Source organism: Theropithecus gelada, chromosome 17 (assembly GCF_003255815.1).
Source record: "Theropithecus gelada isolate Dixy chromosome 17, Tgel_1.0, whole genome shotgun sequence".
NCBI lineage: Eukaryota > Metazoa > Chordata > Mammalia > Primates > Cercopithecidae > Theropithecus > Theropithecus gelada.
The window spans coordinates 71,759,853-71,785,384 of NC_037685.1; the positions used below are offsets into that span (position 1 = coordinate 71,759,853).

Below are 25,532 nucleotides of genomic sequence, written 5' to 3' on the forward strand. Positions count from 1 at the left end.
CCTACAAGGTGACAGGCACCTCCCTGTCAGGCGTAAGCCTGCAGCTCTCTTTCTGGATGACACATTTGAGGCAAAGAGCAGCTTGGTTTCAGAATGCTTACTAAGGTCAAAGCAGCACCTTTGGGAGCTGATTCACATGTCTTCTAATCCCAGAGGGGCCATTATTGTCCATAGCAAACACTGAATTTTCATTCATTCAATTCATAGCAGTCTCCCCAACACTCACATCCAGCAGCGGGGAACATGGCTGAGATCTGAGCCAACTCTTTGCACAAGGAAAGGTAACTCAAATGCTGGAAGTATTACATGATAGAATGCCCAGGCCTGGAAACATTCCAAAGTCTTTTTTTAGTTATCCAGAAATGACAAAGGAAATTATTTACTCCAGACAGGTTTGCAGATTGGTGTGGCTGAGGGATCCAAGAAAGCATTTTTCCTATGTCTTCCTCCCTCTCTTCTACTCCTGCCAGTAACCAAGTGACAACAGTATTGCTAGTCATCTATTTTTTTAATCATGTGATTTTCTTACAAAAGACAAGGACAATTGCTCAGATTGTTGTTTCCAAAAAAAGGCACATGATGGTTAGATGAGATTCCATACAGCTGTTAAATGCTTCCAGCCAGCCCTATCCAGGGTTTTGAAAATTATAGCCACGTTTTTAATGGAACAACAATTATTGAAGACAGAAAAATGGAGTCAGAGGGGAACTAGAAACTTACAGATAATATTGACTTAAAATATAGCTCATAGGACTCTTAGAACTTTTGAGTCTCAGAAGATGCATTTACAAGTACACATGAAGTTTTCTATTCAGGTTTTTTGTGGAGAGGTTTTGTTTTTGGTTTTGTTTTGAGATGGAGTCTCGCTCTGTTGCCCAGGCTGGAGTGCAGTGGTACGATCTCAGCTCACTGCAACCTCCGCCTCCCGAGTTCAAGCAATTCTCCTGCCTCAGCCTCCCGAGTAGCTAGGATTACAGGCGTGCAATTAACCATGCCTGGCTAATTTTCGTATTTTTGGTAGAGACGGGGTTTTGCCGTGTTGACCAGGCTGGTCTGGAACTCCTGACCTCAAGTGATTCACCCACCTCTGCCTCCCAAATTGCTGGGACTACAGGCGTGAGCCACTGTGCCCAACCAATTCAGGGTGTGTTTTCTCACAACTTCCCAATTATTTCTAAACAGAATTGCTTGACCTCAGGAGGTCCTCCTTTTCACCAAGACATGGTTTTGGTAGGAGTGGGGAAATAAAACAGGAAAAACTTTTCTGTCTTGCAAAGGAGAATTAATTATTTTCCTTTCAAAATAATATTTAATTCCAAAATATTTCAAAAATATTCGAATATTTCAAGGACTTCAAATTAATTTTTTTTTTAAGTCAGAACATGAAATCCACATATTTTATCCAATCCCATTAGGCTGGGGAGAGATGGAGACACGCCCATCACACAACCGAGGCAAAAACTACAAATAACACTGCAATGTCCTTCTCAGGTAAGGTGGCATGAAAACAAATCACATATCTATTTAATTGAGGGTGGCCAGTTGTTTTGTTAAAAAACAACCTCAGAGACTATAACTGTCCCAAGACGAGCACATCCTAGCTCTGCCTATGAACATGCCACCCTTTCTGGGGGAAAGCAGATAAACTGGCATTTCAGTCTTGTTAATGGCAATTTCAGAAGTAGGAACTAAGTGAAAGGGCTGCCTCTGTCCCTGGAGCCCAGAGAAAGACCTCTATGTAAAGAAAGGATTCTGCAGCCCTGGAGATGGCTGGAGGGCAGGCCAATGATCCCTTTTAGACATTTCATCATTGCCCACACCTTTCTCTCTTGCCTTTGTACTTGCCTCGGTTGAAGTAATAGCAGCTCCAGACTTGTCAAAAGACTTGGGGGTTCTTGGTCTGCTTTTAATTTGGTGGAATGTTGGCAGATGTGGGCTGGCTCACCAAAGAAGAATGTCTTTGGCTGTGTCCAGTGGTCAACTGCACTGGCCAGTTGCTTCGGGCTCAGTGGGAGGCTGTTGATGACCCAAAGTCAGGCAGGCCTGGCTCCAAACTTCTTGTTAGGATGGCTACATGGCTGCCTCGGGAGATTGTTAGTATTTAGCCAGGGCTAAACACAGCCACAAGGCTGTATTTGGGAAAGGAGTCTTAAATGGTTCCAGTTCACCTGTGTAATGGCTCTGATACTAGGGGGTGGGGTGGACTTTAATGATAGGGGAAGGCTTTGAGCTGGACTTTGGTAAGGAAGGGAGGAGCAAGACATTCCAGATAAACAGACATTCCGGATAAACACACCTTCCAGCATGCAAAAAGGCCGGAAGCATAAAAGGGAATGGAGCGTGACTGGTGCATATAGTGGAGATGCGAAGGCAAAGGTTGGTTGGGAAGGTCCTTGCATGCTGTCTGAGTACCTTCAGGCTGCTATAATAAAATACCATAATCCAAGTGGCTTAGAAACAACAGAAATTTATTTCCCTGTTTTGGAGGCTGGGAAATCCTAGACCAAGGCCCCTCCCTTTCCTGGTTCACAGATGGCACTTTCTAGGAAGAGGTACCTAGAGACAGGTACCTCTTTCGGGTTTCTTTTGTGAGGGCACTAATCCCATTCATGAGGGCTCCACTCTCATGACCGAATTACCTCCCAAAGGCCCCACCTCCTAACACTATCACCGCAGGGGTCAGGATTTCAACATTTGCAACATTGGAATGGGGCGGTGGAGGTACACAAACATTCGGACGGTAGTATGTGTCATAGATTCAAGTTTATGCTGAGACACCAGGCTAACATTCCTTTAGAAGAATAACCCTCCAGCCTGTGACAGATTCTTCCAGGGGGCCTCTGAGTCCTCTCACCCACTGGGTGCTCTTGGTATGTCTACTGTGAGGTGAGCGTTTCAGGAAGTAATTAAAAAGCAGTGATTTGTTGATAGGGTGAACATATAATTAATCACCCAAACCTGAACACTTTCACTAACAAGAAGAACTTACCATAACTGTGCTGGGACAACACCTTTTCCTAAGCAAACCAGAACATTTGATTGCTCTTATTTTGTGAGCCCTTTCTATATGCCAATCACTACCATAAAGGGTTGGTTAACTCGGGTTATTTAATTTCCACAGTAACCCCAGTATGCAGGTGTAATTCCTCCCATCAAAAATGACTCTAAAAGCAGAACTGGCATTCTTTGCATTCCTTTTCCAACTCCAGAATCTTTCTCTTGCACACTCATATTAAAAGCTGGGTCCATGCTTACGGCATCAGCCTAACCTGCTGTGTGTGCGCCCTTCCCAGTCACTGACATCTAGTGGCTACTGGCTCCGCATTTCTCCCCCAAATTAAAGGCACTGGCACTAAATGTGACTCCTCTCCACCCCAAGTCCCTTGGTTAGCTCTGAAATCTAATTTGCATGCTACATTCAATCTTGAGGCCCTATCATCCATCCCCTAACCTCTTCTCCTCTAGGGCCCTGGACTTCACAGCTTCTCAGATACCTGCTGCCATGACCTCACCCCAGACCCTTCCTCAACCTCCTATTCTACCCCAGACCCTTCCTCAACCTCCTATTCTATCTTTCCCTTACTTCCATTCTGCCTGTTATTCTGTCACCAAAATCATTAGTCCTTTAATGCCTTCATACACCCAGTCGGTGGTGTGTTGGCCAATGTTTAACAACCTGCTCTGTGGGGAAATAGTGTGTGCCTGTATATATGTACATAAATGAAGAATTTCCTGATATAAAAGATGAATAACAATTTACAAAAAATAAAATATACAATACTCTCTACTGTAAATTATATTAGGTCAATTGATTCTCACAGAATTCTCTGATTGATTTTTTTTGGTGTACTTTTATCCATAGCCAACATATGGTGGCAATCCAACCAGGACTTGATGAACGGACTTGTATCCCAAACCATTTTTTTCCTCAGATTTACTTTCTCAATAAACTGATGTGATTTAACTGTTAAACTATTTCTCACTCTCACCCAAATTATATTAGTGAAGCTGAAACTCTGCTTAGTGTCAGCACAGCAGCAGTGTTAACAGTGAAATAGCAAAAGAGCTAACATAACTCACTCCATTTTGGTTTAAGTGGCCCTTACCCATTTCTGCACATAGGCAAGGATAATTTTAGAGTACTATTAATATGCAAAAACAGCAATCATGTAGTTTTAAAAACTAACTCTGGGATTACAGGAGAAATATGTAAACAACTATGTTTTTGTTAAAGATTTATAGGAGCCCTGTGACCTGACCAAGGACAAAGAAGTTCCTGAACCCTTGTTGGCACCCAGATGTCGGTGGTTATCTGTTACCTCTTGATCTCAATCCCCTCCTCTTCCTTCTGCCCTTAACATAAAAAGAGCCTAAAATTTGTACTGTCTTAAGATGGTACCTTAGAAGGCTAGTTTCTCATCTTCTTGGTTTGCTGGTTCTCCAATTAATCCTGCTTTTCCTCCCACCAACCCTTGTCTCTCGAATCTAGCTTTCAAGCAGTGAGCCAAGCCACACCTGGGATCAGTTATGGTAGCACACCATTACACAGCATCCTCACCATGCAACACAGTCGCAGCCAACAACCTCGATGGTGGACAAGACTAACATAAATACGATCATTACAAAATGAGGAGTTTTGAGGACTTACTATCTTTGTTTTTAAATATAATAGTTTATCTGACTTGTTGATAATGAAGGTGTTTAAAATTGGCTCACAAAACTTCTGCAAGTTTAACCATTCATTTTTCTGGACCAGGTGACTGGGCTCCAACACACACCACTGTGGCCCCATCGACCTCAGGCTTTTTCTCTCCTCTCCTCTCCTCTCCCCTATCTTACAGATGGAGTCCCACAGAGTGTATTCTAGACTCGGATGAGGTCGAGGTCAAGAAAGCTTAAATGCCTGTAAATTCTCTTAGTACGGGTTCATGTTGGGGAACTTCTTGGGGAATAAATATCAATACTAGTTTCTATTGGGTAGATATAGGTTTACAGTTTTACTACTGATAATACTTTAGAGTTGCTGAAGAAAAACAGACCCACTCACTCTTGGAAATGGGCCTGTAAACTGTCTCCACTCTCCTGCTTAAGAAATGAAACACAGCAAATAGCAATGCAGAAAAACACTGGGGGCTGGGCACGGTGGCTCACGCCTGTAATCCCAGCACTTTGGGAGGCTAAGGCAGGTAGATCACAAGGCCAGGAGTTGGAGACCAGCCTGGCCAACATGGTGAAACATCATCACTATCGCTAATACAAAAATTAGCCGGGTGTGGTGGTGCACACCTGTAGTCCCAGCTACTTGGGAGGCTGGAGCAGGACAATCAACCGAACCCGGGAGGTGGAGGTTGCAGTGAGTGGAGACTGCACCACTGCATTCCAGCCTGGGTGACAGAGTGAGACTTTGTCTCAAAACAAAACAAAACAAACAAACAGAAACCAGAAAAACATTGGGGATGTACCAAATAGTTCTCACTTATCCTGCAGGGAGACGCTGTCAGAAGCCCCACTACGGAAACATCCCAAGGCCTACTATTACCTAAGATGACACCACTCAGCTGTGCAGGCTTTCTCCCTGACACAGGAAACCATTCGCAGACATTACCTCATCCCTCTAATCTCCTATCAAACCTGTGAGGCAGGTAACAGAAGGTATCCTCATTTTCCCTGTGGGGAAATTGCTGCCCAAGCATCAGAACTTCCCACTCGGCACACACTCCAAGTGTCCCTGACACCAGCATAGACTAAGAAGTGGGCATCTCTGGCTTATTCTGGGACCAAGTGCTAAAGTGCAAATGGTTATCTCTCTATCCCAATTCATCACGGGAGAAAAATCTGGTTTAAAATGTGAGCCTTATTCTAGGCAGCTATCTCATCCAAGGTCATCCGACTTGGGCAGCAATTTTAGTGCTTTACAAGTCAAGTATGTTTGCAGAAACTCTAGCAACTGCAGGAACCCAGCAGGGCTCCTATGCTGCCACCTGCAATGTGTTTTTGTAGGAATTCTTTCTCAAAGTTGCTTGTTCGGGGATTTAAGCTCACAGAAGTTAATATGTAAAGGACAAATAACAAGCGACCTTCTTCCTGAAAGATGTAAATCTCTACTTTCCACCAGTGGCTTCCAAGAAAACAAGAGAGTCACTTTGGGGAGATACGACATGAGAAAGGTACTAACGGCGAGAAATTTCCTTCAGCCTTGGAGTCCGTGGAAATATGGGTGCCGAGGCCTGGGGGTGGAAGTGTCCTGCCACCAGTCAAGCAGGAAAAGCTGGCCCCAACCGTTTTTTACTTTGCTTCTTCTAACAGGTGAATGCCTTCTCAGTACAGAGTTCCCTCCTCTCACAGCCACATCACCAAAGCCACGCACTTGCACAGAAAGCCCCTTCTCCCTATTGGCTTCAAAAACTCTCTTTAGCTTTCGGATGCCCCTGCGACACTCCGTAGCTTCCTCCCAAGGCCTACGGCTCCGCTTCACATCTGGTTTCCTGATGTATTACCCACCACCACCGAGGACTACTTGTTCTTCTCCTTTATCCCTGCATACAGCTACCTCCCTTTCCAGTCCACTAGAAATTCCATTTTTTCTAGTTACTTAAACTAAAAAACACCCCAGAGTCTATGATTTGACAAGTGGACTTGTACCCCAATCCACTTTTTCCCAATAATTTTCTCAATAAATGTAACTGGTGTGATTTAAGTGTTAAACTATTTCTCACCAAAGCAACTTTTACACCAAAACAACAAACTGTAATAAGGAAGCCTACCAGGAATTGACCTTCATACACCTGGACCCAGAATGAGCACCACCAGATTTGATACAGGGTTTGATGTGTATGTGATGATGTCTGCTTCAGAGACTGCCACTGTTAAGCATGGTATATCCAGTGGAACAGCCCTCCACCTACCTTACCTAACCCCACCAACCAGCGCAGTGTCCTTGTTATAGGTCACCTGAAACACGGAGAAACAATAGCCAAGGCAAAGGTCTTCCAGTGTGGCCGATTCACAGGTCAAGAAACAAGCCTAGGTACACAGCCTGATTCTACCGTTGGCTCTGTCACATCAAGGGCCTAGATAACTGTCCAAGGAAGGAAGCCCGTCAGGCTACAAAGGCTAACACCGAGCTCCTCCTGGGAGGCCTCCCAGGGAAACCTTCCTGCTATATGTTGCTTATCAATTGATGTAAAACTTGGAAACTGGCCTCAAGTAATGACACTGGATGTGCAGTTTTGTATATATGTGCGGAGTTATGAAAGGCTAGCTGGTCAGAGTTCTGGGGTATAATCAAGGGCTTTTTCCTAATTTGGACTAGATCTGCAGTATTCACACCGAACTGTGCATGAGCCCCAGGGGATGGGGGTAGGTGCTTTCATCTCTTCTATACATTGGGCTTCTGGCTATCGTGTCTTTTAAAGAAAGGGTTTCCACTTCCACATGTGGGTAAATTTTAAAAGACTCTGAAAGCGGGATGGACCCTCAGTGTCTACACAGATAAACAGAATAATCTTCTTCCTTGCTTCTCCAGCTCATTCACTTGTCCGGTCAGAAACTCAGAAATTAAGAGAAAGTAGGCTTCACAATGATTTTAAAATGCATCTTAACCATCTTAATCTAATCCCGGCTCATTCCTCAGACATCTTCTGAAAAAGGCAAACATAAACTTCCCATCTACAGCTACTTAAAGGAGGGCTGATCCTCCCCCTTCAGCAAAGTGTGCAGTAGAGACTGGAGGAGCACTTATGACCTTAGCCATGGGGTTCAGGCACTCCACCTACCATATCTGCTCTGTGACCTCCTAGCCAGACCCTCCTAACTTGCCCTCAAGGTATTTTTACCTTTAGCAGAGTCTGTTCTAACATAAGACTTAATATGTCTAGTAATTACTGAAATTGATGTAGTTTCAGACATTCCGAAGATGAAGTATTCCAGGATTGTTATCAGGGATTGTACTTGTTCCCCATCTCAGGGGACTATGGTTTGGTCCCAGAGGGGCTGTTCCCCTTTCCTCCAAAGGAAATACCAGATTTGAACCAACCATAACACTATGGCTGACAAGACTTAACTCAAGTATTTAATAGCTGCACAAAAAATTTCCTAATAAACAGCTTATTCTGCATAATTAGCAAAGAAAGACACCCAGCCATTTAAACATAATTTATGTACATTTATGGCTTTATACAATTATAGCAAAGATTGTTCTTGTGTCTGTAAGTACATCAACATCATCAGGCACTTCTCAGAGAGTATCGGAGAACAGGAACGTGGAATCTGCACTGTTACTAAACTCGGGTAGCGAAATGCAGGAGGCATGACTACATCCTGATGGGACTTATATGGCCATCCCTGGCCGCACTGCCAGGCTGTGCCCACCTCAAAGAGAGGCCAACTGTAATGCCAGGCTGGTCTGTTCGCATAAACCACAATGCTTTTTTGTTTTTAATGAATGATTATTCCCAAACTAAAACCAGAAAAGAAACTTCTCTTTTAAAATTAGTTATAAATTAAGAACTCTTAAGAGCTTGAATGTAAGAATTTTAAGTTGGGGCTGGGGTTAATTGGTAGCATATATCCAGCAGTTGAACAAGTCCAATTTGTATATCGTTGGAGAATGATTTCCATTTTAAGTGTCCTTATCCTCTTCTTGGGATGTTCCATTGATTTACTTCTCACTGGGACACATTTGCTCATTAATTTAGACTTTGTCAGTTTGTCAAAGCAGAACTTTCCAAGTAATACATCTATTACCTAAATATATTCCATACGTCTATATTACGGAAACAATACATCTTTATATTTAAAATATCTGAATAGCTCTATAATACAATATGCTTTTAATAACAGTACAAACCAGAGAAAATAAATCAAACAAGGCTGCATAGGTGATATCATTTGCACATTTCACAAAGCAATCATGTACAATAACTGATATATACTCATTACTCCAGAAAGTCAGTATTCTTACAGGAAAAAAAAACTACCAGAGGCCACATAATGTTTGCTTTCCAGACAGACCAGATGCTTTTCCCTGGACCTCACTGTTGTCAGAGAGCTACCCAGGATTCATGTCAGGATTTCAACACACAATGGCGGCTTGGGGGAGCTGTGATTACCCAGACTCAGGAGGAAGAAACATTTTCCTAAGAGCTACTCTATGAAGTAAGATTTTAACAGTGATTTTAAGTGTAGTTGTCTCTTCAATGAACAAATGGGGGCTCTGAGGTTCCTTGTATTATGGTGCAGTAATGGCATGGGAGGAAAGTGACAGTACCTAGTAATAGAAATGAGTACACAAGTACTTTGGCACCAAGTTCAATTACACACCCGGGAGGCCGTGCTTAGAGGAACTCGGGTTTCTAAACCCAGCTATGTCTTGGAGTGCCCAAAAATGAGGATGGTTAGAGTGGTGGTTGTTCAATGAATCTTCAAAAAAAAGATCACAGTGGGAAGCTTACAATCGAGCTGGCTTACTGTAGGTAATCTGATCAGGAACACTTGTGTTCTTGTTAAACATTTAGGAACTACTAAGCCAAAGAAGATGCAATTAACATACAAGACAAAGCAAGTGTGATGTGGACTATATACAGAAAAATTAGATCCTTCTCAAGAACGCAAGAGGAACAGTGTTCTGCACCTGTTCTCTTCATTGTGATGACTTTGGGCTTTCCACATGACTTGAAAATACTGATGGACTGAATAGGACACAAAGCCAATTAATTTGGTCTGTCAGTTACAGGTAATTGGGAAGTAATAAAACCATAATGATAGGAATTACAGTTTAGGTTGCTACAGGCTAAAGACATTTTTGAGTTCTTAAGCCAAGGCTTTTAACATAATCTCAATGCACAATTTACAGCTGGAAGTTTTCAAATAAATCTCCCCAATTTTTAAGTAAGTTCTATTCCATTTGCTACCCATCTGAACTTATGAACACAAACTCTACAAACCACACAAGTCCCATTTTTAAATTCCCTCATTCCACTTGAACTTCCACAGTGTGCTAAGTAACCTAATCTGCAGCATAAGGGAGAATGGGAAGAAGTGTGAGTGTTGACATAATTCCTCAAGGCAGAACTACAAAACCAACCTCCACCTGGACTGAAATAAGAGCAAAGAATTACGAGGGGAAACTTTTGCTAAAGCTCAACTCAAAATGGTGAAGTGGATCAAAATCCCTTGTTTGACAAAGGACCATTGCTTTAGATGCAGATCTCCCTTTTCTGATCTGCAAACATTATGAGGCCTCCCAGGACTACAGAGGTCTCTAGAGAACACTTGTTGCTATGCAGTGCGCATAGTTCAGTAGAAGCAGATGAAATTTCTTTAAAATACATACATAAAAACATATTAAGTTATCCTAAATATGAAACGCAAAGTGTCCATAACTATACATCACTTTCCTGCCCAAAGAGGGCCTGAAACGTTGAGTATGCAAGTACTAATTACAATGATTTAAGATTAGTCAGAAACATCACTAAATAGCATCCCAAAGTGTACAAACCAGTTAAGCACGTATAAAATTAGTACTAATCCAGTTAGAATACAAAATGAAAATTATGAATGCTGCCCCAAATACCTGTGGTTCCACAAAATTTACAAGCCGACTATGTAACAAAGTAGACTCTAGTTTTAAGAAAACATTATTACAGTTCAATATCTATTCCAAAAATGTTCTTAAGTCCCACCAATAACGTCAAAAATCATTTATCTGGAAATTAGAACCATTTGAATGTTTGTACAAATTTGCAAATAACAAAATAAACAAAAAAAAAAAATAGAAAAGACCTGTACAAAGCTGGCATTTAACCTTTTTTTTCCAAAAGTTTAACAAGTCCATTAATTTAGCAGATTGATAACAGGCTACTTGGTTCTCATGTGAATTCTGTGGCAACATGAACAGGTCCAAAGCTGTTCAATGGTTCAATGGAGGTGCAGAATGGAGATTCAGTTCTTTGTGATCCGTCAGTTCCGCAGAAAACAGGTAGTACAAACCAAAGTTTAACTTATCAAGACATGAGACCCATCACAGTATTACAAAAAGAGTATAAACTTTCCTTGGACCAAAGATATTTAAAAAAAAAACAAAAACAAAAACACACACAAATACAATCTGTATCTACTGCTTATATACAAAACGTGAAAGCACACCAGGATCTGAAAATCTTTTCTGCAATTATATGGTGTAGTGAGTTTGGCACTTCATTGTAATGAAATTTCCAATGGCACGGTCCTTATCTACAGCAGCACATAACCTGCACACATTGGGCAAACATCCTGTACAGGAAAAATGTCTTTGCTGCCAAGTCTGACGAAAGGAAAAAAGGAAGGTTTTTTGTTTTTTTTTTTTCCGTTTTTTTTTTTTGTTTTGTTTTGTTTTTTAAACCAAGAAAACTAAAAGGGAGTTGGTGAAGGACATCTTTGGACTGCTTCTCTCAGTTCCTGCTGTCAGACAATCTGAAGTACTTTTAAGTGTAACCTAGGAAAAAACACATACACACACACACACATACACAATGAAAATATAGCCAAATTAAAATCAATTCAACTTAACATGTTCAGAGTGGCAGACATACTTAGGGGCAAAAAGCTAGAGCTTTCTCAAACAGCTCTAAAATCATTCAATGGGGAAAATTCTACTTTACAAAAAACCCTTCAGCATTTGATTTATATCAAATGTATTCATTTATTGAAGAGCTACTAAAAAGATGCAGCCATCGAACTGTCAAAAAGAAATCTTTAAAGCAGTTAAAGGAAGCTTCCTTCTGTTTAAGCTAGGAAGGAAAATTGATAAGCTGCAAAAAGGACAGAGAATGAATGATAAAAGATCCCTCTCTGCAAGGGGCAGTCAGTTGACATCAAAGATGTGCTAACCATGGCAAGTTACTGTGTTCCTCCCTTTTGAGTTCTATTTTTCAAAAGGTCTTTTGATATTGGGGTGAACTTACCTGCTCACTAATCCTCAGCCTGACACCCAGCTATGTGTCGTCGTCTTGACACTGTGCGGGAAGCTTTGGTTGGGCAACACATTGTCAAAGTTAAAATCCAATGTATCTCCATCCATGAGGTCATTCCGAATGATGGATTCCATGTCACAGTCTAAGCGCTCAATGAACATGCCATCCAAGTCACTTGGGAGCTTCTCCTGGTGGAGAAGGCCCATTCTGCCATAGCCATTGCAGCTGCTCACGGAGGAGTAGGCCCCCAGGGCACTCATCTGCATGGGGTGGGGCAGAGGCACTTGTACAGGTGTCTTCACTTGGGTCAGGCGGTTCATTCCCGAGGTGTGGGGCATGGTGCTTACCGTGTGGGACAGGGCACGCCCGTTAACTGCAGATGTCTGCTGAGCGTGTCCAGGGTGGGTATGGGAGCTGGGATTCATCATTTTGTTATGAGATGCCTGGCTGCCATAGGTTGACATGACCGAATTAGGGCCCATCATGACGTTCTGGCCCAGAACCCGGCTGTTGGGTTGAGCTACCCCAGGATCAACTGGTGTCATAATGTCATTGTGGGGAGGAGAGTCAGAAGTCAGCAACTCCTTCAAGAGTCCAGGTGCACAGTTATACTGACTCATCCCTCCGTAACTTGACTTATTGTCCTGAAGTGTTTGCATAGGCATCTGGGGTAAAGGGCTCATGCTGGATTGGCCATATGTATATTTTTGGTAGTTTGGGCTGGGTGAATTCAAACTGGTGTTTGGTGGTGCAAACGAGTAGCATGGTGTCTGCTGCATCATGGTGCCAGGTGAGGACTGGGTTGAAACAGTTAATGATGTTGGTGATGAGAGAAGGTTGAGATTATCCAAAAGATTTTCCATGTTTTCGGGATTGCTTATCTCAGACAGACTGGGTAAAGTAGAGGCCATCTTTGCGGCAGATGGCGGGTACACCATAGAATGCACATCCCCTTCTCCAAGATCATCCTGTTCGGTCATAATGGGTGAGAGTCTCCCACTAATAGTACTAGCATTTGAGCTAGTTCGAGGGCGAAATGTACTCCAGTTATCAAAGTCGTCGTTGCTATGAGAGCCAGGGCTTGCAGGCCATTTGGAAAACTGTGATCCAGGGCTGTCCCCAGCACCCTCCTGGCCAGACTGGAGGGATGCTTTCTTCTTGGCAGCTCGGCTTCGGCTCTTAGCAAATTTACTGTTGTTGTCCATGGATGCGGCTCTTCTCCTGGGAGATTTCCCGCTCTTGCCGCCCTCTGGATTGAGCATCCACCAAGAACTTTTTCCAGTTCCTTCATTCTGCACACGAATGAACTTGCTGTGTAGGGACAGATTATGACGAATTGAATTCTGTAAGGCAAAACATCTTATTAGAAGTACAATACTTCTCTGCTTGCAAAACTTACTATTCTACATGTATTACATGGAAAACAAGTAAAAAATCTTAAGAGTGTGTGGTACAGATTTTCATCTGAACAGTCCTAATGGCTCTGAAGTCACTACAAAAGATCTCAAATAGCATAGGAATAAATAGTATCTTATCTTAAAAACAGTATCTGTGGCTGGGCACGGTGGCTTACGCCTGTAATCCTAGCACTTTGGGAGGCCCAGGTGGGCGGATCACGAGGTCAGGAGATCAAGAACATCCTGGCTAAAACAGTGAAACCCCGTCTCCACTAAAAATACAAAAAATTAGCCGGGCGTGGTGGCACACGCCTGTAGTCCCAGCTACTCGGGAGGCTGAGGCAGGGGAATGACGTGAACCTGGGAGGTGGAGCTTGCAGTGAGCCGAGATCATGCCACTGCACTCCAGCCTGGGCGCCAGAGCGAGACTCGGTCTCAAAAAAAAAAAAAAAAAAAAAAAATCTGTATTTTAATTTAATGAAGGGATAAAATTTAATAAAAAGTATTGAAATACCTTCTTTTATACAGCTATATTTTATGGAAAAATCACAGGAACTGGTTTTAATAACCGCTTAAATTTTGCTTAGCTACAATAGTACTCTGTATCAAAGTGCTATCAAAAACCCCTTCCATTCTACTATCCTTAAAACTACTGCCAATTCTCTTCAGTTTGAACATGTGCCCTTTACATAAAGAAATTTTATATTACTGGGCCCACATGCTCATAGAAACAAAAAAGACGAAAGAATACAGAGAATATAGGCCAGGCATGGTGGTTCACACCTGTAATCCCAGCACTGTGGGAGGCCAAGGCAGGCGTACCACCTGAGGTCAGGAGTTCGAACCAGCCTAGCCAACGTGGTGAAACTCCATCTCTACTAAAAATACAAAAATTAGTCGGGTGTAGTAGCAGTCACCAGTAATCCCAGCTACTTGGGAGGCTGAGGCAGGAGGAGACTGCAGTGAGCTGAGATCACTTCAGCCCGGGTGACAAGAGTTAAACACTCTGTTGCAAAAAAAAAAAAAAAAGAATATAGAGCTGATCAAGAATTAAAGGCCCCCAAATTAGTAAGACTTGGATTCATTCATACTTTTAAAGCCCATTAAGCAAATACAAGTGAATATAAGGAAAACAGAGTCATTGCTTTTGTATTTGAGAAAGCTGATCTGCCAGAAGAAATTTTTGTTTTATTTCAAGTAGTGCCCCTACCCTCCAGTTCTACCAACAACCAGTAGTATGAGTAGGATGCACCAACTAACTCCATGACACACCTCCACGTAGCCAGAGGCTACACTGTCCAAACAGACAACCTGGGATGGGAAGAAATGACAAAGAATGCAAAGAGCTCTAACACTCAAGCTAGCGCAGCTTCATGACTAATCATGCCACGTTTATCATCTGTAGGCCAACTAGGGAAGAAAAACCAACCATTTTTCTTTTGAGTATTTGGGTGGCTCTGCTACTTACTTACCTAGGTGACCTTGGGAAGCTGCCTAGCCCCTAATGTGTCTTAAGTTTCCTCACCTGTAAAGCAGGGATAAATTATAGACCCTTATCAGGGTTGTTACATGTATTAAATGAGATACATAAAAATGCTCAGTGGTGCCTGGCATGTAAGCAGTCACCATGAAGGGAATATTAGACCCCAACTTAGAATAGTGGTATCCTGCGCCCCCAAAGTCCTGCTTCCCTATTCCTATTCAGTGTGGCATGTATAGGAGCTTAGAAGTAGTATAGATACAAACCCACAACTGCAAATATATGGTGAAAGAGGCCAGAGGTGGTCTCTCCAAGTTTCAGCAGAAACACCAGAGCCAGGCTGCAGATGAGAAAGTCACGGTTTGATTTACCTCCTCTACAACACACTAGTAAGACGGTGTTCAGGAGAGTCCATGGGACACGTGGAAAAGGAGACGAGGGAAACGCTGTGAGAGCTCCCCAGGGGAAGGGCCTTGTCTTACAGCTTCTGGCTCCCAGCACAGTACAGGGCACACAGCCACTGCAACTTGTTCATTCAGCAGCCTGTTTCCTCAGAGGTCTGCTCCCAAGGCCAGGAGTGGGATTCTGGGTGTCCTAAGACCCTGGAATGTGCACAGTCCCCCAGCTTTCTTGGCCTCATCTGCCAAATGGATGCAAGACTCAGCTGACCATGCCCCCTGCATCTCTGCGGGCCCTCTCCTCAACCACAAAAAGGCTCTGGCTGGATTTGTGGTCACCCAGGGGTGCAGCCACAGCGCCCACATCCTCATGCCATTGACATGGGCCGCCCAGGCCCGAGTGCCAACCACTGCGCCTGAGCAGAGCCTCTGCACAGCAGGATGAGGCCTGGCTCCAACACGAACTGAGAGAGAAGTCTTCTCTCATTAAAAGGTGGTAGAAGAGAGAAAATGGAGGGGCCTCACTTTCTAAAGGGAGATGCAAAAGTCAGGGCAAGGCCCGGCAGTCACGGCTGAAAAATCCACATTTCAAAACGCCCTCTGACCTCTGTACTGCATTCCGCCTAAAGATTTCAACACAGCAGCTACACGACAAGCCCTCCTGCCAGAGCATACAGTGAGCGTGAGGTGGGGAAGACACCACCAGAACCCCAGATTCCCAGCTGGAGCGGAGCAGGTGTGTGACTGCATGGCAGTGACTGTCCCCTGTTCCCAAGACTCCCCGCCTACCTCCGCACCCAACGTCTACCCTCACCTTGAGACATGCTGTGAGGAGGGCCAGGGGCTTAAAGTCGGTACAAGAATCCCTAAAAGAGGCCAGGGAGTACATTTCCCTCCCATCCTATTTCATTCCCCTGAGATTCCCAAATTCCTATAGGAAGGCGCTACACACACACATGCATGCTCTCACAGAGCCATAGCCTTGTCTGCTATACTCACCAATCCCAGCAGAACTGAGTTCTTAATTCCTCCTTAATATCAGCAGGCCTGCCCCTGGGGTAGCGCTGGAATGCAGCCCTGCACTCTGACCCTGACGTTTTCTATACGCTGGAAGTCCAGGCATTTGCACAATATTCCATCATGACAGTTTTGTTCTTTGAACACAATAGACACACAGATAAGCTCCGATGAAATCTCCGGAGGAGAGGAAGCTTGACTCCTGCCCCTGTCACATTTAGTTAATGATAAAAGGGGAAGAAAGATCTTCCCAGATAGAAGCTTCCTGGTTGTTGCACTGACTTGGGGAGAGTAGGTGAAGTTCTCTAACATTCATGATAAGCCTGTCAGATCACTGGCAAGCGCAGCTGGGGGTCATATTTAAAAAGACTACAGGAGACATAATAAGGAAATCTTTAAAATAGTCAAGAAGCGTTCACTAACTCAGGTGGGACATACACTAATTTAGACTTTAAAAAAAAAAAGCCACAGCGGTCTCTTACTTATCAAAACATCATATTACATATTTTTCTAAGAGGACATTTCAGGTCGCTCTTTGAGTAACAGAGCTGTCTCCTAACTTTGCCAACAATTAAAATTTTTTCCGAACAGGAAAAGGTTTGCTGTGCAGGGCTTGTTACATAAATTCCTGTTTTTCACACAGCCAGCAGGACATTAAAGAAGCTACGGTTTCTAGGGGGTGGGGTTTGAAAAGGTAAATCTTGTAAAAATGTGTTGCTATTAACGACGTTGTGTCTGCACTCCTCTACCGGCCACAAGAGAGGCTAGATGAAAGAGCAGTTCACCAGAGGGACTCCGCAGCAGAGCCGCGTGGCACTGCTGGGCTCTGAGATATTATGCCCTTGAACTCTCAACAAATATTACCTGAGGACAGAGGCAGGGTGTCAGGACAGAGGCTCATGCCCTGTCAATCACTTGCCCAAATCCAGCGTTTCTACATGACAACAGTAGAGAAACACAAGCCAGCCAATCCTCTCCACTAGCTTGTTTCTCTGCAGCCCCACTCACAAGTCTCTGCACACACCTCGTCTGCCATCCGCGTGCCTGGCCACCCCAAGCCGTGCAGCATGTGCTTCCTGGGAAGCCTGACCCAATGAGCTCCACAAATGGGGGAGTTGGGGAACCCCAACATGGTGTACTTGCTTGTTCAACCTGCTCTGCTAGCTATTCTATGTTCAGATTCTGAGCTCCTTAAAGAGCAAAGGGGCTAAAGTTTGTCTTTACTTTCTAATATCATAGCCTCAATAAATGTTTGTTGCTTGAACCCAAAAAAAACATTACAAGGAAGATATGGTATCTTAAACACTACACATCTTTTAACCATCCATTTGAGTACCAATTCATGTCAACTAACATTTACTGGAAACTATTTTGTGCTAGGAGTAGTGAAAGACATGAAGGAAAGAGACACAGAACATGCCCTCCAGAAGCTTTTGATCTACCTGGGGAGAAAATGAGTCCACGTAAAGAGCCACTTAATAGGACAGAAAACACAACCCAGAGACTGCCCAGAAGCACGGACCTTTCCTTTCCAAAGGCTGCCACCCTGCCCTCCATGCCCCAGTTTCTGTCTCAGCCCATCTGTCCCCTCCAGAAGCATTTCTTGATGACCTCATCCCATCCTACAGCTCTAACATGGGACCTTGCTTACTCACCCCTCTTTATGATTCCACTATGTCGGGTCCCTGGTGGGGGGCATGCCTGGCTCCCCACTACACTGTGAGCTGCTCAAGTGAGCACAGGACCTTTGTCTGTCTTCTTGTACACTGTATCCTCACAGCACCAACATATGGGCACTCAAATAACAGTTGAATAGATTAGTATTTCCCACATTCACAGGGTTGTTGCGAAGATTAAATGAGATAGTATGCGTGGAACGAACGGCTTACCTTAATCTCTACTAGCTAATGTTACTGTTATCACTACTGGCATAATAGCAGCCATAAAATAACATATGTCTGTGTTTTACAGACCTATATATGTCATAAACATTAGTCTTATTTCTTTATAACCACACATTGCAGCTCTCACTTAACATGAGGCTTTTTGGTATGTTAATTACTGGAAAGATTGACTGGTTTGGGAAAAACAGTTTATTTTTCTCTTCACACTAGATATTGCCTCAGAACTGATTCAAATACTAAGGTAAGTCTGCCAATGCTGGTCAGCCAGTGTCACTAGAATACTTAAGTCTTCTCAAGGTGCTGCAGCCAAGCCACATGTGCAGGCATTACATATTGTTGGGGCCAGGGCCCTCCAAGCTCTGGACACAGTCAGCATGTGCAGGGCAGCAGCAGGGGCTGGCAGAGCAGGGACCTCAACCGGCCAGTTGGGAGGCTCCACGAGGGATGGTTCCAACTGAGCACTGCTATTCTATTCTCTCACTGTTCTGCCTCTGTGGCTGGAAGAAGTGAGGTGCTGAGGCTGGTCCCCAGAGATGCCTGAGGACACAATGCCCTCCACAGGATGCTCCCAGCTGTCTAAGGCAATCATCAGATAGCCATTGAAGTGCAGGATGAAATCTTTACAACTTTCATTTACTTTATTTATTTATTTATTTTTTTTAAAGACAGAGTCTTGCTCTGTTGCCCAGGCTGGAGTGCAGTGGCACAGTCTTGGCTCACTGCAACCTCTGCCTCCCAGGTTCAAGCAATTCTCCTGCCTCAGCCTCCCGAGTAGCTGGGATTACAGGCACCTGTCACAATGCCTAGCTAATTATTTGTATTTTTAGCAGAGGCGGGGTTTCACTATGTTGGCCAGGCTGGTCTCAAACTCCTGACCTCGTGATCTGCCTGCCTTGACCTCTGCAAAGTGCTGGGATTACAGGCGTGAGCCACCGCGCCCGGCCTACTGTAAATTTTTTATCTCAGTCTTTTAAAATTCTTATTTGTGAATGTATCATGTAATACCCACAATATATTTAAAGTGTATAAACAAGTATGTTTTATCAAAAAGGGTATGTGATTTTTTTAATAAAAACCATTTACAGACCACTAGTCAGTCTATCACAGTAGCCTTCTAGGAGCCTGAAGGCCCCAATAAAGATGATCAAACCAGCAGAACTAGCTCTAAGTCAAGTCTAGTTGACTTTGCCCCCATCCTTCAAGACTGGGTTGAAAAAACAGACCTGGTCCCACCCTCTGCTTGCAGCTCTCCACCTCCTCAGAACTGAGCCTGGCCGCCTTCCCAGCCACTTCTCTTCACCCTGGCCTGGAGACTCACATCCCCAAATCCTGCCTTCCAACCTGAGCTACCAGTTCACATGCATCTAGCTTGTCCCTCAGCCTATATGAAGACCACCACCTGTCAGCCAGTGATCTCCACACCACTGCTACATGCTGCATTTCTTTCTGCTTGGCAGTTCTATGATAACCCTGGTCTTTATATTTAACCAAAAACAATGCAAAACCGCAACTTATGCCTTGCTCATGAAACCCTTAGATGGCCTTCATATCCAGTGTTTTATATTTTTTATTTATTTTATAGTTTATTATATAAACTATGTATTTTACAGTTTACTGCTGTCAATACATCTCCTTCCATCCTTGCAACAGCCCTATAAGGCAGGTATTACTGGCCTCACTTTAGAAATGGAAAGGGAAAAATTAAGACTCAGAAAATGATCTGTCCAGTTAGGGCTCAAAGCAAAGTTCTGTGAGTCAACCTGCAACCCCACTGCTGGCTGAAAAAACTATCCCCTTGGCTTCACCACTGTTAAGAGGAATCAAAGGAACATACTTAAGGCTGAGGTTACATGTGTGCACCTTGGGGGAGCAGAAATAATTCTGTTCACTGGTTTACAAAGCTCATTTTCTGCCTTAACACAATGTGGCCGGGTGTGGTGGCTCACACCTGTAATCCCAGCACTTTGGGAGGCTGAAGCGGGCAGATCACAAGATCAGGAGTTCAAGACCAGCCTGGGCAATATGGTGAAACCCCATCTCTACTAAAAATACAAAAATTAGCAGGGCATGGTGGCAGTCGCCTGTAGTCCCAGGTACTCGGGAGGCTGAGGCAGGAGAATCACTTGAACCTGGGAGGCAGAGGTTGCAGTGAGCCAAAATCACGCCACTGCACTCCAGTCTGGGCAACAGAGTGAGACTCTGTCTTTAAAAAAAAAAAAAAAAAAATTACACAATGTGATTTGCTTTTATTCTAGTGGGTTCTTCTTTATGGCAGGAATCCACAGCAGCTGAAGTGTGCATTTCAGATGTGAGCATCGTCCTAGGGAAAGACTGTGGGGACTCACAGGCAAAGCAGAAAGGTCCCCAGAGACCCCCAGCTACCTAGAACTGCCTACCACCCTGCGTGAAGGTGTGAGCAACAGCCACCAAATCCAACAAAAAGAACTTCACACTCAGAAACTGGAACATATGATTAAATGAACTCATTGTCCCAGAAATTCTAGAAATTCTTTCAAAATGCTAGACGAACTAGATTTTTCCAAAGCATTTTATCTAATTTATGTGAACTTTCTCAATGTGTGCAATTGTTAACGCAGGCTCCCGGCATGGTCTTTATTCCCTCCTCCTCCTTCCTCTCTTTTACACCATCTCTTCCTGCACTTCCACAAGTGAAAACAAACTAAAGTAGGAAAATCTATTCAACAGGGTTCCCATTAAGAGTTACTAATAAAACAACAACTTTTTAAAATAATCCATTTTGTTTGCAAACAGAAGGAAAACATGACCTTTTGCCCACCCTTCTTTTTACAAGAGATGTCAGTAGACACAGGTTAGCAACAGACAGTATGTAAATCAATTTTACAAAGTGTTTTACACAAGATCTGCTGAGAACAGCTAATCTACATGCTTACACCCTAGATCCTTCCATAAGGCTGGTTCATTTCCCAGAATCGTTTCCTTCTTGCCTGAATATCCTCAAAGACCACTATAGCCCCCACTACTACCCGCAGTGTGCAGAGGTCTTAAAGTGTCTCCACTGATCCCAGGGCTGTGGACAGAGACTCGCGGCCTGATAAAACCGGAAGGTACTTCCCAAGGTCATCTGGTTCAACACTCTTGTTTTATACTAGGGAAACAAAGTTCAGAGAGATTTCAATGCAGATGGAAAACTTATGGGTGTTCATTTACAAAAAATAGAACCACATGGAGCTTTCGTACTGGAAGAAATGTAAAGCAAGTACCAAGAACATGCAATATTCCTCCCCTAGCCAAGCCAATCCTTACCTATAGTCTCAAACCATTATAGACACAAATTTAGTTCTACACAGTTTTATCTCTGACTCTAGTTATTCCAAAGGAAGGAAAAATATGACTATCCACTGTAAAAGGAATGTAGGAGATTATGCTTGCATGTCAAACAGTACTAAAAAGACAAATGGAAGAACTCACAGGTGTCAGGAGAAGCTTCATGGACTTGGGAAGTACACTGTGAGGCAGAACCGGAGGTGCCGGCTCTGGAGGCAGAGTTACCTCTGGGCCCTTCTGAGTTAAGCCCTGGATCTCACCCCTAAGCCTGTTTTCACATCTGTAAAACAGTTATATGTACAGATGGCATGATATACATGAAGTTGCCTGGTGCATTGCCTGACACAAAGACAATAAATGCTGGCTATTTTGTTTTAGGAAGTGAAAGAATACATAAACAACAATTTTTTAAGCCATTATGAATGGTTGTAACTTGATTAAAAGTCACCCATCACAAACCTCCTGTTTAAAGGCGGCCAGCCTTCCTCAGGCTTATTTCCATGTCCTCACAACTGAGCTGCAATCCTTCATTTACAGAAAAATCGCATTTTCTCCCTGTTAAGAAAATTTTAAATGAAAGAATTTGAGCATTTAACTAGCATATTTTGAGGTGACCTGTGTCAGAACACGTGTGTCCAGGATGTTGTTCAAGTTAAGGGAGATGCAGCAGTTGTCTGATAATAGATTTTTAATTTTAAACAACTTTTTAAATAGATTGGGTTTTGCTATGCTGCCCATGCTGGTCTCCAACTCCTGGCCTCAACTAATCCTCCCACCTCAGCCTCCCAAAGTGCTGGGATTACAGGCCTGCACCACTGCACCTGACCCGATGACAAATTATATCCAGGATGGCGATTATTAGAATGATGTTCTCTCATCTCTTCGCAAATACTAGTCACCCATGACTATTTACTTTATGGAAAACAAATTCTAAAAGAGCCCCTAGGCCAGGCGCGGTGGCTCACACCTGTAATCACAGCACTTTTGGGAGGCCAAGGCAGGCAGATCACGAGCTGAAGAGATGGAGACCATCCTGGCCAATGTGGTGAAACTCCGCCTCTACTAAAAATACAAAAATTGGCCAGGTGTGGTGGCAGGTGCCTGTAATCCCAGCTATTTGGGAGGCTGAGGCAAGAGAATTCCTTGAACCCGGGAGGTGGAGGTCGCAGTGAGCCAAGATCACGCCACTGCACTCCAGCCCGGCAACAGAGTGAGACTCTGTCTCAAAAAAAAAAAAAAAAAAAAAAGGCCCTAAGATGTGAGGAGGTCAAGGAGTATGAGAACATACTACAGGACAAAATGTTTGGTAAAAAGGTGCATTACAAGTAAATGGGACTATGGTATTAAGGAACAAAGAAGGAAGAAGGGGGCTACCACTAGCCTACAAGACGGGGGGGCAGAAAGCTTTACGATGGAGGATGCTCTGTGGTTTGTCTGATCTTTATTAGCCAAAGGCCTAAATATTTCAGAGTAACATTGCAGCCAATAACCTCACACATTTAGGATTGAAGAAAAACTCTTCAGGGACAGAACAGAAAATGTACTTAATGATATTACACCATACCAAAGCTTTTGCATTTCAGAAGGTAGTAATTAAAAAGAAGCACTACAAAATTTCACTGTGTCCCACATGAGAACCCTGTAATAAAGGAAGTTACAGTTTTGTGAAAGGAAGGGCAAAGCCCTTTAATTTTCAGGAAGTGAAATGGAAGTCTCCTATGCCATTCAATACTATGGGCTCTATGCACTATCAGAAACAAAGTACCCCAAAAAGACAAACCCCAAAACAATCCAGGTGAGGCGAAAATGAGCAATAACCTTAGACACTAGCTCCAGATCACAAGGCATTCATTGTAATCACTTTCCTTCTATAACCCCTCTGTATCAGGTACTAATGTGAACCCCTGTTTAAGAAAAGCCTGGAAAACAGAAACTATCTCACACTGTCATATGCTTGGGTTTAATGATACCACACAACCCAAACAAGGCCAGCTCTCAAATGAATGTCATCAACCCTAGCTAATAAGGTCCCTGTGGTGGATATATCCAGAGACTAAATTTCATCTAGCTAAAATTCTTCTAAATGACTTGTTTTAAGAGATCTGTAGGTGGATGGGGAACATCACACACTGGGTCCTGTCGTGGGGTAGAGGGAGGGGGGAGGGATAGCATTAGGAGATATACCTAATATAAATGACGAGTTAATGGGTGAAGCACACCAACATGGCACATGTATACATATGTAACAAACCTGCACGTTGTGCACATGTACCCTAGAACATAAAGTATAATAAAAAAATAAAAAAAGAGTTCTGTAGGCTACCAAGGATTTCAAAGTGGAGCCTGCTTCCCCTGGGATTGATTTAGTTTTGATGCAGTCTGCAGTTACCCCTGGGGACCCTTTAACCTACTCTCCAGCTCCTCCCCAGGGAGGCACAGAAGCCAGGCATTGCCAAATCCACAGCAGACAGCCACAACTCCGCCATTTTGCCCATCAGGCACCTAAAGGGGCCTTCCTGAAACTTCGACTGAATTAACTACTGGAATATCCATGCTTTTTGCTACTTCCCCCTAATGGTTGTCTCAGATGCAAAAGGCCCCACCATAGGAGAATATTAAGAGGAAACTCATTTGACGCTGAAGTAATTCTGCTGTTCCTAATGAAAATCTTCGTCTATTTTATAGGCCATGCAATTTTTCTAATCTGCAATGATCCTATAAACGCACAGCATAATAACACAATTAACTACCTTATCTATTTGGATACCAGAAGACTAAGGCACAACAAAGTTAAAACCAAAAACAAAGAACACATTAGCACCTACTCTCTTCTGATGAAGAAATTAAATTAGGCATAAAGCATAACCATACCAATACTTTGATCCATTTTAAAACTTTCTAAAATTTTAAAGAACTAAAGTGAATTTTAAAGTATTCTGTCAGCATTATATTGATGAGCCTACTAATCCTGTTCATGTTAGGTATATTCAAGGTATGTTCCTGAATTGTTTACAGAAGCCAGTGAAAAACTTTATGGATACAAATTCAGAAACAAGAACACTGAAACTTTGACAGATTAAAATCCCTAGGACAATATCCCACCCATAGCACATACTGTGTAGAACTGTTTTTATCCTAAATATGTTTGCTATCTGGAAAATCTAGGGAAGAATTTATCTATTGGATGCATAGTCTGTTTACTAAGAATTCTTAGTAAACAGAGTACAAAGTCTAGATTTATGTGTTTTTTCCTCCTATTTTGGGACCTAGATATGATAATCCAGATTACAAAAACAGCAGCAAACTGCAATAAAGTGTAACGCTGAATTACACTACCTGCAATGTTGAGTTTTCCTGCAGGGTTTACACAGAATCTTGACACCATCTTGCCCATTATTCTGTCTAGGAAGCCTAATGCAACAATGACTTGAGACTGCCGAGTATATATCGTTTGGTGGTTACCACTCAAATATTATTCAAAGTTTGTCTCAAATCAAATAGCTTCCCAAATGGGTTGACCCAATAATAGCAAAACTATTTGGGCCCAGGTTTATGCTAAAGAGAAACTCCCCCGACCACAGAGACTGAGCCCAAGGCAGGGCTGTGGCCCAGTTTCCCACAGACATCAGGGATCCACCTGAGGAGGCAGAGCACAATTACACTCTAAGACACAGTAGGTCAGTTGCGCAACAGCCCTGCTGTCCACACTTTCCTTCTAAATAACACAAAAGATATGGTCCCCTCACAAACTGCTGCTCCCTCAGCACCACCAGAAGCCCAGGTGTGTTTAGGGACTCCAAAAGAAGCTCACATAAAAGTTTCAATAATGCTGCTTTCATTAACATACCTAAAAGCCTCCATGACTCCTCCTGGCCCTCCTCAATGTGCCCACGCTAACGCCACACATCTCCATCAGCACACACCTAACATGAATGAAGCCTACATTTTGCTTATTTGTAAGGTCAAATTTCCACCCCAACGGAAGCACCTGTATGAGAGCCGCATTTTCACGTCTGTTTGAAAACTTGGCACGCACTGAGCAGCAAAGAAGCCTGCGGAGCAGCCTTCACCACTGCGCA

The 25,532-nt window shown here is 43.3% G+C and overlaps 1 protein-coding gene across 1 annotated transcript in view; it reads right to left on the reverse strand.

Annotated features, from left to right (window-relative positions):
- Positions 1-8,046: 8,046 nt before the first annotated feature.
- The window catches only part of FOXO1 (forkhead box O1), a 111,863-nt gene continuing 94,377 nt past the window's right edge, over positions 8,047-25,532 (reverse strand). The window contains exons 2-3 of the mRNA XM_025364428.1: positions 11,943-13,294; positions 8,047-11,473 (exon numbers count right to left, since the gene is read on the reverse strand). Of these exons, the coding sequence (XP_025220213.1) occupies positions 11,957-13,294 (1,338 nt within the window). The 3' untranslated portion in view covers positions 8,047-11,473; positions 11,943-11,956. The remainder of the gene's footprint in view (positions 11,474-11,942; positions 13,295-25,532) is intronic.